Below are 17,307 nucleotides of genomic sequence, written 5' to 3' on the forward strand. Positions count from 1 at the left end.
GCCCCCCGGCAGGACGGCAGCCGGCTCGGGCCAAGCCAGGCGGGAAGTCGAATCGCAGCAGCTCCCCGCCCTCGAGGAGGAGGGGAGCGGGGAGGCGCGGCGCGGCGCGGCGCGGAGCTGACTGGGGCGGCCGGGGCGGGGCGGAACCGCAGCCGGAAACCCACCGCCCTGAGAGCGGGGCGGGGAGGGGCGGGGGGCCGCGCGGGGATCGCCCTGGGCCCGCCGGTTCAGTGTCCGTACCTGCTGCCGGGCCTGCCCAGGGCTGGGGGGTTGGGGAGGGCGTTTCTGCGGGTGGCTTTTTCCCCGGCCACTTTCTGCCCCTCACAAGTAGCTGTACAATTTTTCCGTGTGCTCTTTGTGCCCCGGAAAGAGGGGCAGGCTGTTTCAGCTTGTAAGCAAAGCTCTGTGGATTTCTTCAGCAAAACGCAAATGGCTTCAGCTTTGTCATATGGAGCTGAAATGATCATGCTGTCATGTGTATAAATCTGGACTAGGCAGCGCTGCTTTTCTTAAAATTTCAGCTTTTTTCTGCTTCTCAGAACCTGTTAGGTGCAGCAGTTAGGTTTTTGGATAGGTACTTCTATCCCTGGCAGCTCGCAAGAGTAGCTGGTTTTAATCTATTTGTTTCAAATTACAATATACCTGTTATATATTTTACCCTTTCATTATTAATACAGCATCCCTCAATGATTTCATGCATTGTAACACAATTGGTCAGAATGCATGCTTTTGAATTGTGGATAGCGCTTAATTCCTAGTGCTAATTACAATATAAACCTTTCAGTTACAGTTTTCCACAAGACTGTTGTTAATTTTACAAACTTTGAATTACAGAATGTCCATCCCATTGTTAATGGTGGAAAAAGGCTGAAACAAGATGTGTTTAGATTCTCAATAGCAGTGTCTGATAATTTTATCAAACTTAAAAATTCACACAGACGTGGGTACCACTAGGCAGACTTTAACCACAACTCAGAGCTGGGCCACCACCTCAGTGAGTGGCAGAGAACAAAGGGATGCAGCACAGTTTATATACACTTACCAAGTCATTAGTCAATGTCCCAAGTTTTTTAGAAGTTTCCTTTGGTCTTTGTCAGTTCTGCAAATCCATCACCTGACTGTCCCAGTTGATTCATCTATTCTGTTCAAGTCTCTGCCTTGTTTCCAGCCTCCTCCTCCTCAGATCATGATCTTCTTTCTGCCTGCTTTAACTCACACAATCCTTCAAGCATGCTTGGTCTTTGAACAATCAATTCCTATTCACATATGCTAATTTTTCTAAGAACACCTGCATTTCTGAGAGCACCTGTGTATACAGATTGACCATCTATTGTTTCTCTGTTGTCCTACTGATTAACTTGACTAAATTTTAAACCAGCCTTGGATTAGGGCTATACAAGGGACAAGGCCTGGTTCTGTCATTTAGCAGCTTCAGCACTTAAAATTTCTTAATTCAAAATGCATTTTCTTTAACAAACTAAGATTAATTAATTGAATTCTATAAATCTTTAAATTCTGAGGAAGGTAATTCTGAAGCTAAAATGTCTAGAGGTCAAAGAGAACTAGGCATCCAAGTCAGGATTTGGGCTTGAGTGTCCAAAGAAGTTGAATCTATCCTGAAACAAAATTGAATGTTACTACTACTAATATGCCCAGACACACCTCTGGAGACAGAATGTGTATATTCTTCATGCTATACATATCAGATATGTAAAATTGCACTGAATATCTCATAATACATTCAGAAATAGCCCTTATAAATAATAACTGCTTTTCCATTAAAAAAAAATAAATATGTTATTGCATCTTCCTTTCAGAAGATTTGTCGCACACAGCCTATTGCTTCCACAGAGATTTGTCGGTGTCAAGGTGGAAAGAAATACTGTGTTTATGCACACCTACATTCCTGTCTGTATCCTTACGACAGAAACCTTGCAAGTCAGTTCATGCACATGAAGACAAAATGGAGAATGGTGATAATACATAAAATCTGATAATGTTTTGTTTACATTAAAGCTTAATATAGTTAGTGATTTTTAGAAACACTAAGTGATGACTTGGGCAGCCTTACTGACCTGAAGTTCTGCTGCATATTCTCACTAGAACTTTCTTACTTAGAAGACACTGAATTTTATCTTCATTTCCACATTAGGGTAGCAAGAAGGGATCTTTTGTTGTGAAAGGATGTAGAGCCGGTAACGGAACAAGATCCAGCTGCAGGTGTTGCATGTTAGCTAGGACTTCCTATTTCATGACTTCACTGTGGGTCAATTGCACATGTTGGATTCTAGTATCAAAAGTTACTAATTTATTTTAAAATCTTTAAATTTTCCATGCTTTTCATCAAAAGAATCCATTTAGTCACAATTATTGTTTAAATGTCACCTTTCGGTAGGGTGGCCCTTGTTCAACACACTGCTGTTTGTGTTAGGTTTTACTCAAGAAAGTGAACATCAAATTGTCTACTTCAGAAGGGATTTGTTAAAGAAACATTTATGGGATGTTTTAGTTGCTAGCATGAACAGCTCTCAGGAATCGCAGCTTCTTCCCCAGTCATTATTGTCAAGACAAGTTTTAGACAGATCAAGTTGTGTCTTATCACAGATATCTTGGTATAGATTTCTTTGACTCAGCCAAACTAAACATAGTCCTAGATTTCCAAAAGGTGGACAAAACTGAAGTGCCTCAGGTCCAGTGTGTCTTTGCTGAACTCATCATATTCAGTTGATTAATCACCATGTGTTATCACTTGTTTGTAAACTGCTGGTGCTACAGCACTAAAGAATTACGTGAATAGGAAGTGCGCTAGAATGAGAAGAGTCTCTGCAGTCATCAAGGTTTGCTCAAAATCTCCCATCAGGACTCTTTCTCCATTCCATCTTGTCTGGCTTCTCCAACAGATGCAGATGTAAAAAAATCCAGTCCGTACAGTCAAAGATTATTTCTTAGAAAAGAAAAGCAGAGGAAAGTCCTGCCAGCACTGTTATTAGTAGGTGCAAAGGAAATGGTTTAAAATAACATGTATCTTGGTCTTTTCTGGATTGGAATTACATGGTATTTGCATGACAAGATATTTGAGTTCTTCAGTATTTCCTCTGCTGTTTGTTTTTTTTCTCTGCGAAGACATAAGTAATTTTTTCTCATCATTATTAGCCCTATAATACTTGAAAAAGATTTGTTATTTTTAAAATAGAAGAGTGAAAGAAAAAAAAAGGAGAAATAGATGAAGATAATAAAGATCTAGTTTTCCTACAAGTGACCATGAGACAAAACGAAGGATGCGATACAAATACAGTATTTTCCAGTTTTTCATTCACCATCACTATTAAAAATTACTATACAGGTAAAATACTTTGTTGCTATTTATTATAGGTGCTATTGGTAATTCTGTTTTTAGCAGATGTTACTGTTCAATTAATACATGTCAGTAGTCTTTTCCGTATTTAATCTTTTTCCATCCTTGCAAACTTTTCCAGAAATGTAAAAAAAAAAAAAAAAAAAAAGTTGTAATCTGTATTTTTATAATTAAATCCTTCATCTGAATGGTTTTGCATGAGCAATAGCTTAATTATGTGTACAAAGAAACTAGTTGAGAATAAACAGATATTCATAATACTAATGCTATAGCGATCAACTTACATTAACTTGAAATCAACAGACCAAGACTGGCCTTAAAAATTTACTTCAGGATACATTCTTTGTGTATTCTTTGGCATACAAGTGTTCCTTTATTGTGAGATGCACACACATATTTCAAAGCATTTCCAGTTACAGTGCAACTGAAACCACTTCATTTTTACCTGAAACTATGATTTTGCTTAAAAGTGGTATAGACCATTTCTGAACATATGACATGTCTGGAGAACAGACATGTTATTTAGAAACTCAGATAAGCAGAAAGATACTGGAGAGGTTAGATAAGTACATGTTCGCTGTATATAGTTAAATCATAGATTATGTTGCTACTATTTTCCTTTTTCCATTTTTTTGTGATTTCTCATCTTCTTAGTGTAAAAGCCAGCATTTACAAGGGCTCTGTCATCTCTCTCAATGAGAAATTATGGTTCCTCTAATTTTCCAGTCAGATTCAATTTCACACTGACCATTCAATAAGGAAGAATTGAGGGAGTTTTCTTCTATGATCGAATCGCATCCCTGGTTAACATTCTGAGTGTGCAGAGCAGTGGTGCAGTAATTACCAGGTAGCTGTATGCCCTTCTGCCTGTACTAAAGCTGAGTCAGCCTGGGTTAATTTGTTTTCTTGGAACACAGTGGGACAGCACATGGCCAGCCTGCCCACGGTTGTGCTCTTTAAATCTGTGCAGAATAGATTATGGATACTGAAGCCTGACTTTCTGGTCATGTTGCACATGTGCACTGCATGTTACATACTCTAGAAGCAATAAAGAATTTGGAACTACCAGAGAAAGTCATAGACAGTTGTCTTAAAAAAAATACGGGAGATGGAAGTAAGAAATAGAAGATCTCTTGCTGAGGTTATTTTACATTTTGGGAATGATATATATTATTTCAGAAGAATTACTGCCTTATACTCCAGATAGTACAGAAAGAGAAGGTAACGTGAAGCCGTTACATGAAGAATTTCAAGTTCAGTTCATTCCTCTTTAATATCAGCTTGGTAATCAGTTAAAGGTTATAAAAAAGAGCCTACAGCTTACAGAAATAAAAGCTTTGTGGAAATTCTTAAATAAAATTAATGGAATGTCTTAATTAACTTTCTAAACTCATGCAGGTAAACGTAAAAATGTACAACTTCACTCATCCTTAAAGGATCATTGCCATCTTTTTAGACTCTTCAGTTGTAACACACAGCTCCTTGTAAAAAGTCTCTCCTGAAGTAATACTTATATTTTGATCAATCTCTTCAAATATGCTTGTAATAACCATCCACTTTCAATGGTATTCTGTTACAACCCCAGTACCAATAGCAGTTTCCTTCTCCTCCAATGCATCACTAATAATTTAAACAAACCCAATAAAACAATGCTAGGACACTTAATATAATTGAAGAGAGGAATCAAGTAACAGCTGAAGTTCACTCTACAAGAATTTATATTGTCTCTTATTATTTGAAGCCTTCCATGACTGCTATCTGATACCTGTTCATCAATTAGAATAGGTACAATATTTCAGGCAGTAATTTTGTCTTCCTTTTGTGAAATGTAAGCATATCAACAGATACTTTGCCCTATGTGGTAGCAGTCTGTTTTATTTCATACCATTTATTTAGTGTTCTTACTTATCCAGGTATTGAAAGTCCTATGGGTTTCTATGGAAATATACTATGATTATAATCAATTTAAGAATTCTGCTGACCTAGTGAAAAGGACTAAACTTAAAGACCAAGTACACCTTAAACTGCACATCAGGCTGTTCTCTGTTGTTCAGATAAAATAAGAAGTTCAGCAGAATTTGGCTTCAGTGTTGTAAAAAATAACTCACATGGAATGCATTATAATTGTTGCTTGATTTACATAGTGCCTAAAATAGCAAATAGGATCAGGACCCTGTGATGCTGGCTTTCAATAAACACATTTTTCTCAATTATCATGTAATGCCAAGTTAGAAAATGCACTATCATGATATAAACTTCTCCTTATTCTCAATATTTCAATTTAACAATTCCCTTCTTTCAAAAGCCTACTGAAACAACCATATAATTAGCAACATTGCATGCTTTGTCACATTTGTTTCATCACCGTGCATGATTTCTTCTTTGCCCTATGAGGTAAAGAACACCACTCCTGAAGCCATGACATCCCAGAGTTATTTCCTTTCTGCTATGGATCTGTTGAACTCTTGATTATCAGATCTCATTTTGCTGGGCCCAACATTTCCTTTAACACACATCTATTAACAATTTGCTTTGTGCAAATGAGAGCAATGTACACTTCCATAGCACATAAGGCCCACAATTGGCACAGCATCTATCTAATAGAAATTAGTGCAGCTAAAACTTATCTGAGCTATGATGCAAAAGTCAGAGAACTGAATGCTTTTCAGAGTTCCTTCCTACAGAGGAAAACTTACTCCTTTGTGAGCTCTTTCCCCTGATTCTCCAGCTTTTATGTCCCCCCTCCTTGTAGTGGGAAGCAACATAAAGTAGCAACAGGATACCAAGCTAAGAGGCTGAGGCACAGAATATATATAATCTGAAAGATTGTGGAATGATAGTTAAGACACACAAATACTTTGCCTATCTGAGATTTTTCACACAAAAAATAAAAAAAGCTGAACACGTGACATCCTTGCTGAAAGTGAAGTAGAAACAAATGAAAATGTGTGCATTTATTAAGAGATGACCATTGGACTGCTTTTGAACCAGCAGAATTCATAAAAATGAGAGGAAAAACTCGGAAGTAAAGATTCTGAAAATTCAGATGTTTTGTGTGAAAACAAATGGATGGGTAGATTCATTCCCACCACCATGTTCTTTCTTTAAAGTATAAGGAATATAAAATCTTGCCTAGAAATAATATGATTATGTAAGGGCTATTAATATATAAGATTTTTAAGGTAATTAATAACTCAGGTATTTTGTGAAATAAGGACAGCTTTGACATGGAAATAGATATTTTTTTTTCTTAAGTGTTGACATACAAGAGCAATTGCACAAAACCAAAGAGCTGAAAATTGTGGAATGGCTGGAAGACAACAGACATATTATGAGCAATCCAGACCAAATAACTTGGTTGTAATAGCAGGCCGAGCAGGCCGAAGCTGTAACAAGCTGCAGGTGTTGTGAAGGACACATGCAAGGCCAAGGGAGACAAAGAAACTGTGTATTCACAGAGAGATAAGAGAGTTGGACAGAAAGATGAGAAAAAACAGGATGCCTGCACAAGGGGGGAGCAGCGTGTGGGCACCACACCTGGACCAGTCATAGGGTAGGTGGAAGCGTGTGAATGAGTAGTTTTAACCTGCCACCTTTTACATAACAAAGCGTGCATAGTGTGTGTATTTTTAGCTGGTGGTATAAATTGGTGTAAGTCTATTAATAGCATCTGTAGAGTATAAATTGCTGTGAGTCTATTAATAAAGTGGCACCAACTTGATCACATTGGTTGTGTAAGTTGTGTTGGAGCCTTCCGCATCAACAAACAATGAATAAAAATAATTATTTCTGTTGCTCATCACTTCTCATCCTGAACCATATAGCGTTTATAGATTTGGCAAGGTTAAGAGGTAAAATTTATACCCTTAGGAGGCATTCACTCTTCTCATAATGTAAGGATTTATCTGATGCTTATAGCCAATGACTTTAACATCTTTTAAGTCTGCTTTGGAAATGTTTCCTTAAAAGACAGCTTTTCATAATACTAGCCCAAAGGGAGACAGGTGACATTTTATTTCTGGGTTTCATCTCCCTGAGTGAAAAGTGTAACTGTTTGTACCAGTTCTTCCTGCACAGAGACCTTGTAAGGCATCATGCACTGCTATCATAGGTGCCCCAGCTGGCCTTTGAATGGATTTATTGTTGCTAAATTTGGTTAAATTTAAAAAAATTAAAAAAAGCAGAATGGACACCTGCCTGTTGTGGCAGATTGTGGGGGTGCAGGTGGCAAACTGATACGGCCTGAAGAGATGGGGGTGTCTCACCTGATCCGAATGTCTCATGTCAGTCTTCTGCCTGACTTCTCTGACAGTGATGGTTTCACACATAGCCCTGAATGAGCATCAGGTAGCATCAATTTAAAGAATAACTTTTCAGAATTTCCATTTCAGTTTTTAGTATTCATAAATGGTGGCATATTTAGAAATAATGAATCACACTAAATATTTAAGCATTTTACAGGGTCAGCATTCGGGAGTACTGTTCTCCTTCACTCACAGTGCTGCTACCTGTGCTGTCCCATGCTGCCTTTATACCTCGTTCACATGCACATTTCCTTGGATCAGAGATGCACCCCATAGTGACATTCAACATCTCAGACGCGCTCACCTTGTATAAGGACACAGCAGCCCATAGTGCTTTAATTATGTAAATCACTGGTTTGAGAGTAAATAGAAATAAGGATGGGAGTTTACAGGTGTTAGTCCAGATGCCAGCTCAGTTTCCCAGGCAACCTAGTCTGAAGAACCATTTTGAAAACAGGATTTCCCTTCTTTTACCAGGACTAACTGAAGAAAACCTTATATACACGCACCTCGCTCACTTGCGGGGGCTGTGATCAGGCAGCTCTTCGGCATGGAAAATGCTTTGGTTTTGGTACAGGTTCCCGCTCGCTAGCTGCCGGGGGCTGTGTGTGATGCCCGGCGCGGCCGGGGTGGGCGGCGGGGGGGTGCCGGGCGGGCGCTGTCCGCACTCTCCAGGGTGCTGAACGCCGGGCGCGCCGGGGAACGTGCGCCGGGAGGAGGTCGAGCCGTGCTTTCAGCATGAAGCGGCTGCATTCACCCCTCTTGTCATTCCTGCAGGCCGAGGACAGCCGCAGGAGCCGTGACTGTGGGCAGTACCACTGGGTGTATCCAGTGCTCTTCTTATTTCCAAACTGAAAACTGCACCTTCAAATGAAGGCACTGTTTTTATCGGTGGATGTTTTACATTAATATCCTTCTTACCCTGCCATTTGGGCTGCATCTCTACCATGTTGGCCAGTGCTTTAGTATGGAACATTTAAGAGCATTATTGTACCTGCTGCTGCAACCAGAACTTCTTCTGCTTTCACTGCACAAAATGGCAGAGTTGGCCTGGACAGAGTGGAGGGTTCGAGTAACAGAAAAAAAATGAAACCGAATAAGCAAAAGGAGGAATACCATATAGTTAGTTTCAGTTTGGGCTTGCTAATATGCCTGCTGTAAGTGGTTATTATTTTAAAAGAGCTGGCTGTTTTTCTGTCTTTTTGGTCGAACATTGCTGAACAGCTTTTTAACGAATCAGTCAAAACCAGAATTAAGAGACTTCCAAAAGAACATTTCAGTCCACATGCTTGCAATGTTGGTGAAATTTCAAAAAAATGAAAAGGGTGGATGTGGTAGGAACAGACAGACAAACTGCTCTGGAAGTTCCTACTAGTTCCCCTGTAATGATCATGTGAATTAATTAAATAATTAAAATCTTTCCACTAGGCAGATAGAGGTGGGTTTTTTTTGGTTTAGTTTTGTTTTGGGTTTGGTTGGTGGGGTTTTTTTGGTTGGCTTTTTTTGTTTTTTTTTTTTCCTGTTTTTAATTAGAGTCATCATAACAACCATATTTTAAAGTATAAGATCTAGCTTAACTCTTATACTAAGTTCTAGTATAAAATCTATACGTATATGATACATGTATCATACTAAGAGACTGACATTTTCTTCACAGCTGTTTCTGATTTCAGGCCTTTCTTGAAGAACTTGCATTTTCTGTTTCATTTTTCCAGTAAAATATTTTATTGTCAGTTTGAACAGAGAGAAAAACCTGCCTAACTGAAGGAGTAGCCTTAATTCCTTACAGCAATTCTGTCATGGAAATGTGAGATTTATAGAACTGCTAGAGTCTACTCTGAGTCAGTCAGCCTTGTAGACTATCTATATCAATACTAAGATAATGAAGCAGTGCCAACACACATAAAAGGCAATTTACCATTTCAGATCTTCCCCTGTGTATCAAAACGCTGCAGTATATTTTCCTTGATGAGCTTTTGGGAGTGAATGGAAGCCTAGTGTCATGATCTTCTGGGTTTTTATGTACCATTCTTCCAAAATCATAGTACATAAGTCATGATAATCTTTATTAATCTTCAGCACATCCTTGCAAAGAAGAATAATGGTATTGATAGTGCACATTACATGGTTTTCAAAGTGCTCTATGGACAACTGAACTACGTAACGTATTTGCAAGACAGGTATTACCCCCTTTTCAGTCTGCAGTTCAAAAGTGAGAATTACAGTGAGTACTGTTATGTGAACTTGGACTTCAGGCCTATACCCCATTCCAAGATCTCCAGTTTCCCACAGTAAGCTTTGGTTTACAGTCCCTTGTAAAACCATTGGCTCACCAGCCTGGGAAGCTTAAGCAGAAAGCAAGAACTGGCATTTTGCCTCTTAGAGGCAGCCTGGGCGCAACCAGTTCAAGCCATGCAACATTCTGAGTTTATGCCCTAACATGATATTTGCTAAGAAAAGATTCTATAAACCAGAATAATACATGGCACTCAGCAGTGTCTAACTTTTAGGTATGCAGTTCTGGAAGCGGAATTTACAAACCCGAAGCAGATGTTCAAGAGCACTGTATGCAGAAAGCTTAGCTTCTAAGAATGGAATTTGAAATGAATAGAGGAGCATGGGAACGTTTTGCAAGTCTCATCTAATATTTACTGTTAAAAATCTTCCCTGGCATTTGGGTTCTGTATTATTTCTTTATGTTTCTTGCATGACTGATCAATGCTTTTCTTCTAAAATCCAACCTGTGGAGGAGAGTGATGGTGATAATGGAAAATGATTTTGGTTGTGTGTTTAGGATAGTTTCCTGAGATGTGTCTCCTTTTCAAGAAGAGGTTCAAATGTGCATCTCAAAACCAGACGTTTCCCCGTGCCTCCCCATCCTAGCCTTTGGTTATGTTACCGTGCTTGCTGTGCCAAGTGCTAAACACAGGGAGTGCTGTCAGGGTGGGACAGATGTGCTCTCTGATCATGTGGGCTGCATAGGCACATCAAGAATAAACACAAGGTGAGGAGTGAGCCCAGCCATAAAAGCCACACTTTTGTATATATGCAGTTACAGGGTGTTATATGCATATATAATTTTACCAATGAAAACTTCAGCAGTTAGACACTTCTGAAATCATACATTTCCATTTCACGAGTCATAAATTAGTTAGCTGACTAATTGCCTTTTGAGAGTTTGACTCAGAGGTACAATATACTGTGTTTGGGGGGTGTGTGTGTGTGCGTGTGTGAAGGACTGAGTTCATGTCTTCCACAGTTCAGGCTAATAAAATCTTAACACTAAATCATCTTTTCCTTGATCAATAAATATGAGTCAGATTTCTGCAGTGGTTTCAGACGTGCTGCTATTATGTTGAGCTTCTGTGTTTGCAGGAAAGCTGGGTACTACTTTTGCCTCAAAAGACATTTATTTTAAACCATAAAATAGTCAAGATAATTATTGTTTGGTTGGTTGGTTGTTGGTTGTTTTTGTTTTTTAAAAATACTTTTTTTCCTACATACTTTGGCTAGTTATTTAGAGCTTGAGAAATTATATTCAGGAGAGGTCAGGGGTGAGAACAGGCAGCAACTTTTGCATTTAAGAAACTGCTGTCTGGAAAAGTTAATAGATCAGAGAGTATAAAGCATAAAAGTATTAACTGATGCAGAAAGCATTTCAAGGAAAAAGCATGAGGAAAAACCTGGAAAGAATTTCTGTGGCTCCAGTCAGGTATTAGTCCTTCACAATAGCTCACCTGTAGTACTCTCTGGAATACTGTATTCAATTCTGTGCACAGTGTAAACTGAGTCACACAGCATCCAAAGACAATGTTCTGGAGGGGTTGGTGTTTAGCGAAGTAAAACCACAAGACTGATGTTTATCAGAAAAAGAAAGGATCTAAGAACATCTTTTTTCAGTGGTATGGAAATATAACTGGGAAACTAGGAAGTAACTTTCTGGGATAATTTTTCCAAGGAATGAGAGGTCTTAGCCCCCTGAACAATTATAATAAAAGTTAAGGACCTTGTGCAATGGGAACATTCCCCCACTGCCAGAACAAAAGATGAAACGGTTACTTCTGTTTCATTCTTGGCCATGACTGTGGAAAACTGGGCAGCAACTCATGTTCAGAACACTGGTGTTGTGGACAACAGTCTGATTTCTGTTAGAAAAGGGAGGAACAGCAGTATTGACTTTCTCCTTTCTGTTTAGAAAGTGCAACAATAAAATGAGGAATTTGATGCTGAAATGGTTATCTTTAGGATTCTTTTCATCCCAAATTAATACAAAACCCCCCAAGCCATAGTTCAGAAAGGCAACAACAATAGACACTGATTTTTCCATTACCTAACGTGACATAATGAAGTGCTGCTTTTGGTTTTGACAAAACTTTTATGGAAAAAAACCCAAACAACTGAAGCTGCCTGTTGAGACTTACTCAATATGAACGCCTTCTGCAGAGCTTCCAGCTACCTACAAGCAACACCTAATTCAGTTTTTTAAAAGTTGTGCGGTAACCCATTTAATGAAGTGTATGCAGATAAGAAAAGGACTGAGGGAAAGGAGGATGATCCTCAGCAAGACTGAGCTGTTGCCTGTGATTGCTGGTTTTGACAACAGGAAGGAGCAGGAGTAACTCCTCTCTGAAACTGCTAAAACTGTTCCAGAGCTCTTTCTCAGCCTTTTGCAAGGGCGGCCGTATAAGGCACATAAAAGGGAGGGACCCTGCTTTACTCAGGGTGGGGTTTGATAAGTTGGGGGCAGAGTCAGGCAGCAGCTATCTGGGGAGCCTGGTGTACAGAGCTGAGGGAGCAGCAAAGAGAAGGCACAGGAGGGCATGCGACAAGAGAAAGTAGGTAGTATTTGCCCGGTGGTTTCAGGTTTTTCTGTGCTTTATATCTGACTGTGTACGATGCCCTGTTTTGATTAAGCAGGCTAACAAATGTGTTTCAGGCAGCTTTCTTTGCAACTGCTGGGTGCTACAAGCACTTGTCTAGGCAACCTCAGCACTGTAAAATGAATGATACAAAGGGAGCGTACTTCTCATAGGGTTTGTTATGCTCTTGTTGTAGATTGACTCAGATGAAGGGCTTTGTGTTCTGACTTTAATGTTCGGTCCTTCCAGCTTTTCATTGTTAAGAGAACTGATGAGGGAAAGGAAGTATTTCTCTGTCTGCTGTAGCGCTAATGTAGGAATGCATCAGTCCACCTTACAATGACCAGTGTTAAGAAATGAGCACATTGTAACAACTCCTCTGCTCCATGTAAATGTGTTGTGGAATAACTCGGAGGGCTCTGTCCAGATGTACTACAATGGGAGTTCATCCACTACACATGAGGATCTTTAAGCAACAAGAAAAAATAAGCTTCATTTAAAAAGAAGGGGTGAAGGCTGAAATTCTCTCTAAATTACTCTATTCTGCTAATGCTAAAGTAACTCGGAATGTGGGTGTGAGTCTCTTGAGGAGAGGAGCAGCCAGCTGTAACTCCTAGGCATGTGGGATTTATATTGCGGATAACACAGTACATTACAATATGACATTACAGACATACTTTTTACATTAACATCAGCAGTGCTTTGAAGTTAAATTCACCTCTCATGATATTTTTCATATTCTCATATTTTCACAGTATTTTCATTTTAGATAAGCATTTCAAGTAAGGAAGCTTTTCATGGTACTGTGTAAGAAATGAGGCAGTGCAGAAAATGACACTTAGCTGCTGTCAGTCTCAAAAATTATTGCTGCTGAGTATCTGTGTATTAGCAGCAATGTAAGTCTGCCTCATGAAATATATATTGATCTGCAAAAGCCTTATTTTCTGTTTTCTCTAGGTACTTGCTTGAGAGTAGCAAAGTTAGCAGCAGACATTAAATGGCCTGAAGAAAATCAGGCCAGGAGTCTTTGATCTTTTCCCTTGTAACAATATTAGGCTTCCAGTGACAGTTATAGATAAAGGCATCCTCCTTTTTGCACTTGAGAAAAAATGTTCCTGAGCACCATGGACTGCAAGATCAGATCCATGAGGTGACTGAAATAATTTAGTCCAGGCTTAAAATCTTTCTGTAACATTAACATTCCAGATAAGATCTCTTGAAGGTGTAGGTGTTACAGTTCAAACCCTCAATCAATAGAGGTTTCAGGCAATAGAAAGTTTATAAATTCCAGGAAATTTTCACAGTTCCACCTCTAATCAGGACACTTTAAGAACTGCTCAGCTTAAAATAATATCATAGGATTACCTCTCAGGACAACTCTGCAGCTGTACTGGTGTTGCACTATTTAAACAGTTTTAAGCTTCCTTCTTAACAAATGTAACTTCCTTCCTCCAGAAGCCTTAACGTCTTTCCTTTCCCAGTCTCAAGTTACTTCTGGTGTCTAGCATGAGTCATTGTCTAATACGTTTTTCTGATTTAATTTCAGAGGCTGTGAGTGACAGAAGGTGACAGGCTGACAGTTCACACTTGTGTCACAGAGAGGCTCTGTGATAACAGCAGAAACTCATCAGCTGCTGGAGAACACTCTGGGCAGGGAGGACACACAATACCGTCTTCGTGATTTTAAATATTGATCAGGCTTAGTAATACCTGTGCATTGTTACAGAATGTCCTGTGATAGTGGAGAAACTGTTGGGCACTCCATGTATAACCGCTGTGGATGGGTTCAAGGCTCCGCTTCCCAGCTTAGCAGTCTGAATGGAAATAAGAAATCTGCCACATCGCTGGAAGTCAGGGGGAACTTAGGCAATATGCAGTACTCTTCCGTGGCGCTGGATCCAGAAACCCTGGTGAATAATGGATCCGGGATTCCCCGCAACTCTGAGGAAGACACAAAGGCTGCATCCTTGACAGAAAGTGAAGTCCACAGGGCCTGTACAACAAAGTGTTTCCTTAGCCATTATTTAACTAAAACTAGTATGCAGGGAGATGTCTACAACTTCCTGGAGAGGCCCAGTGGATGGAAGTGTTTTATCTATCATTTTACAGTGTAAGTACCTGCATTTTCACATAATCTTTTGTGTAAGAAAAATCTGAGACTGTCCATTTAATCAGCCAGAACTCATAGTACTTGAGCTCCTGGGCTGAAAACCTGTTCCATGAGCAATCCCACTGAAAGCAATGGAAATGCCAGTTTCTCAAAGGATCAGCTGCTATATCCATTAACATTTCTAGAGAAGGGGTTTTTATTCTTCACGTGACATCTGTCCTCAAAGATGTACACTGTATAATTGATGTTTCTGAGGAGAAGTCCTATATGTGGCAGTTTTCATTGATGCCTTAGCTACTTTACATTATTCTAACTTTGGACACTGCAGTTTTTACCATGCGATGTGGAAGGTTCAGCTCTGATCAGATATGTCACCTTTTTATAAGTCCATTTTGCTTACGCTGAAGTGCCAAAACAAGTAATTTTTTGGACAAATATATATAATCATAACATTACTGATTTGAATTCATTTACAGTCTTGAATATAAAATGAGTAGAAATCTGGCAAAACTTTTTCATTATACCATGTATGTAGTACATACAAGGAAGAAATTAAAGCTTTCATTTACCTTTGTAAAACAGTGGCTAGTATATTAATACAGCTGTTACTGTTTTCTTTGAGCTGCTTATGGTATCTGTCAAGTTTAGCAAGACCTCAATTACTGCTTTGAGTGCTGCTTAACAGAATGATAATTTGTTATTTTACCTGTAGAAAGGGTCCAGCTGTGCTCTCACTAAGGCAAAAGGAAGTTTTACTGGCTGTAGTGAGTGCAAACTAAGCCAAAAGTCCTTGCTTTTATTATAAAATTAGCATATGTCCTAAAGAAATGCAGAGTGTTGAAATTGTCCTGTTTATCTCAGATGAACTTTTCTATGGCCTAACAGCATTTTGGAAGAAAACATTATCGTTTACTGCAGTCAGGAACTGCCCAGAGAATTATAAGAATTAATCATAATGCTTCTGTTTGGCATAAAATAGATGGTCTTATTAGTATTTACTTCCTTTCACCCTTCAGTTTTGTGTATGGATTATTTGAAAAGGATTTTTTGATTAATGAAATTTTGGCAAGTAAAGTCCTAGGCTCCCTTTCAAGGACTATGCCTATAGTACATAATAATTCCTAAGGCTTAAACAGATGTAATTTGTGTAAACTTAAATATGTGAATAGTCATGATTTAAGCCTATTTGAGGTTAAGACTTACTAATTTTGCTAAAATGCATTTGTTTCATCATCTCTGTTGCTTTTATCTTAGTCTAAGGCTGATATTTAATATGTACTTATATTCTGTGATGGGCATTAAAATAAAATAAAAAAATAAACATCTATACTCACTCCCACACGTACTAGAAAATTGGAGAAAATATTTGCATTACTATCAGAAAACTTATTTCTTTAACAGTACACGGATTTAAAATTTACATGTAAGAATACATAAATTGACCTCTTTTAAAAGCTTTTCCTTTGAGATTGCTTAAAAGGAAACATTTTAAACATAGGTTTTGGGCAGCATTTTGTCTTAAGTATATTTTTGCTAATAGTTATCCTGGTAATTCCATGGTGTGTTCATTTACATAAGAAGTTTCTGTCTTGGAAAGAACATACTTTACAATATTAAATGTCATTAAACATTGTTGAAGCAATAACATGCTAATCTAAAATACAATTAATTTTATTGTGAAAAAGTTTCCCATGTTACATCTGCAGTTTTGGAGTAATTTATGTAGCATTGCTATGATGATGATGACTGGTTTCATAACAAATCAAATCTTCCAAGTATGTAGCTGATGTTTGTGTAGCCTGAAGGAGCTGGATGTGCAGAGTCCCTTCATTGTCCTTTCGTCCTTCATATGTCAGAAAGACCACATAACTCATGTACAAACTTGTGGGAAGTTTCTGTCCAAGAGGGACTGGAGTCTGTTCTGATCTAGAGCCAGTTCTGCTAGAAAGAACCTAACTTTCCAGAAACAGGCAAGGCGAGGGAAGAGCAAGTGCTTCAGGAGGCGACCTTCCTCTTGCATTCTGAAATTGCCAAGACAGCCTCATTACCTATACCATTTGTAGCGTGCCTGATACTTCAAGTTTCTTTTAAGGGAGTAAACTCATGCTTCTTAAGGCACTTCATAGTGTGTGGTAGAAAAGGGAATTATATTTGCCTAATTATATGTGGAATTTGTGTTATTTTAGCAAAGTTATTCTAGACTAAAATTATAGGTTGAAAACAAAACGTTTGAAGGGGTGAGTGGGTTTGCTTGACAATTCCCCCTCCCAGTTGTGAAAACATTTTCGCTTAGGTAATTTTCAGCTTCACTGGAGGTACTGTGAAATACTTAACTCCTGAAATCTCCAAGAACAGAGTAGAAGATCTCACTGAGAACTTAGAAAGAGGTGATGGCTTGAGAAACAGCTGTGACATGCAATAGCAATACATTGATCTTAACCAACCAATTCCTGTGGCTATGTAAGAGCCTTAAGGTATTGGATATTAATATATGTGAGAGTCCAGCACTTTGCCATATGGTCCTCAGTCCAGAAAAAGAAGTATGTGCCTGGCTTGAATTTGATTTCTAAACTCGGCTATGCACTTGCTTAAATCACATCCAAATGTCAAGATATTCGGGTGTAACCCTCATATTTCATCTTTTGAACGAAAAGTATAATATGTATTGGTAATGAGTTT

General features: G+C 38.7%; 1 protein-coding gene across 1 annotated transcript in view; it reads left to right on the forward strand.

Annotated features, from left to right (window-relative positions):
• Window positions 1-7,539: 7,539 nt before the first annotated feature.
• The window catches only part of LOC308065854 (potassium voltage-gated channel subfamily KQT member 1-like), a 520,908-nt gene continuing 511,140 nt past the window's right edge, over window positions 7,540-17,307 (forward strand). The window contains exon 1 of the mRNA XM_080392405.1: window positions 7,540-14,628. Within this exon, the coding sequence (XP_080248531.1) occupies window positions 14,246-14,628 (383 nt within the window). The 5' untranslated portion in view covers window positions 7,540-14,245. The remainder of the gene's footprint in view (window positions 14,629-17,307) is intronic.

This window comes from Falco punctatus, assembly GCF_963210335.1.
Source record: "Falco punctatus genome assembly, chromosome: 6".
Taxonomy (NCBI): Eukaryota; Metazoa; Chordata; class Aves; order Falconiformes; family Falconidae; genus Falco; species Falco punctatus.